We start from the raw sequence: 2,043 nt of genomic DNA, 5'->3' as shown, positions 1-2,043 counted from the left end.
ATGGTAACTCTGGGTGGTGTTCTTGGTAACCATGGTGACTCTGGGTGGTGTATTATCGTGGAACTTTTTGAAATGGGTGGTGTTTATCGTGGTAACCGTGGTAAACTTCTGGGTGGTGTATTTATGGTAACGATTGGTAACTCTGGGTGATGTATCTTATGGTTAACCGTGGTTATCTCTGGGTGTGTTATCTGGTAACCGTGTGGTAACCTGGGTGGTGATATTATGGTTAACTCTGGATGGTGTATCGTGTAACCGTGATATCTCTGGTGGTGTATCATTAACCGTGGTAACTCTGCAGGTGGAGGCGCTGCAGGTGGAGATCTCAGAGCTGGCTAAGAGGCTTCGATACGAAGTGTCGGTCCGAGCAGAGAGAGAGGAGCTGGACTGAGAAACAGAGCAGGTAAATAAGTTAATCAACCTTCAGATTATATTTAGCTCGTCAATGAGTCAAAGCAACCAAAGTTCTGGTCAAAGACTCGGGAGCCAGAGACTCGATCACACCCACAAATCAAAAAAGATCAACTGAGCCGGTTCTGTTTCAGATTCCAGTTCAGAAGAACCTGCGGAGGATCGTTTCTCAGCTTTATGTCAGAGAGAAACTGTCACCCCTTCAAGCCAGCCTGCTGATCCTGGGTTCAGCTGCCCCTGTGGATCAGGCCTCTCCCTGGCCCTCCGGACCTCCACCCTGGATCAGTCAGGTAAACCAGATCCTTATCAGCCCAGGTAAACCAGATCCTGATCGGCCAGGTAAACCAGATCCTGATCAGTCAGGTAAACCAAGATCCTGATCGGCCAGCGTAAACCAGATCCTGATCGGCCAGGTAAACCAGATCCTGATCAAGCCAGGTAAACCAGGATCCTTATCAGCCAGGTAAACCAGATCCTGATCAGTCAGGGGTAACCAGATCACTGATCAGCCATGTAAACCAGATCCTGAGAAGTAGGAAATCTACCACCCTGAGCCTTTCTTCTGTGACAGTAGTTGTGTCTCTGCAGGCTCTGCATGCTGACTGGCAGCAGGGGCGCTCTCTGGTTTCCTGATCTCACTGTACCGGACTCTACCTGGATCCTGACCGCTCGTCCTCGGACTCACCCAACCTGATCATCGTAGAGGTAACTTCTTCTTCCTGGGTGATTCGTAACCTGTGGTCCTCCTCCTCTTCTTCAGGGTTTCTACCTGGTCATCCTCTCTTCTTCAGGTGTTTCCTACCTGGCCTTCCTCTCTTCTTCAGGTGTTTTCTCTGCAGAGGGGTGAACCCCTCTCGTCTTCAGAGGATTGTAACGAGACGTATCCGAGGGTTCTCGTTTGATGAGTTCCCCATCGCTCTACAGTTCCCTCTGTGAGTAACAGTTCCCTCTGAGTGACAGTTCCCTCTGTGGAAGTTTGACAGTTCCCTCTGAGTGGACAGTTCCCTCTGAGCTAACAGTTCCCTTTTGAGTGGAACAGTTCCCTCTGATTTTTATTGTTTCTGAGTGAACGTTCTGTGAGTGGACAGTTCCCTCTGTGTGTTCTCTTTGTTCCCTCTGATAACAGTTCCCTCTGAGTGACAGTTCCCTCTGAGTGGACAGTTTCCCTCTGAGTACAAGTTCCCTCTTGGTGACAGTTCCCTTTTTTTTTGTGAGTGACAGTTCCCCTCTGAGTGAAGTTCCCTCTGAGTGACAGTTCCCTCTTGAGTAACAGTTTCCCTCTTGAGTGACAGTTCCTTTCTGATGTGACAGTTCCTCTGGTGACAGTTCCCTCTGAGTGACAGTTCCCTCTGTGAGTAAACATTGTTTCCCTTGAGTGACAGTTCCCTCTGAGTGACAGTTCCCTCTGAGTGACAGTTCCCTCTGGAGTAACAGTTCCCTCTGAGTGGACAGTTCCCTCTGGTGACAGTTCCCTCTGGAGTGGACAGTTCTCTCTGGAGTTCAGTCCCTCTGAGTTGCAACACACTTTTTTCCTCCATAATCGTCTTTGAAGCGCGACGTTTCGTCAGTTGGTCCCGTGGCGTTGCAGTATGTGACTCCTAGGGCTCCTTCAGTTCTTCATTAATAGGGACG

At 49.4% G+C, this 2,043-nt stretch overlaps 1 protein-coding gene across 1 annotated transcript; it reads left to right on the top strand.

Moving 5' to 3' along the window:
• On the top strand, nt 1-1,351 carry LOC104966460 (mitochondrial inner membrane protein COX18-like). The gene is given in 7 exon segments (XM_010795646.1): nt 1-100; nt 231-370; nt 372-411; nt 553-599; nt 601-701; nt 1,001-1,116; nt 1,236-1,351. Coding segments are annotated over 6 exon segments (441 nt in total). The 3' UTR covers nt 1,014-1,116; nt 1,236-1,351.
• Nucleotides 1,352-2,043: the final 692 nt, after the last annotated feature.

The sequence above is a fragment of the Notothenia coriiceps genome, unplaced genomic scaffold (assembly GCF_000735185.1).
Source record: "Notothenia coriiceps isolate Sejong01 unplaced genomic scaffold, NC01 NC01_scaffold00037246, whole genome shotgun sequence".
Lineage (NCBI taxonomy): Eukaryota > Metazoa > Chordata > Actinopteri > Perciformes > Nototheniidae > Notothenia > Notothenia coriiceps.
Note: the sequence above shows the minus strand (reverse complement) of the source record. Positions and strands in the feature narration are given on the sequence as shown.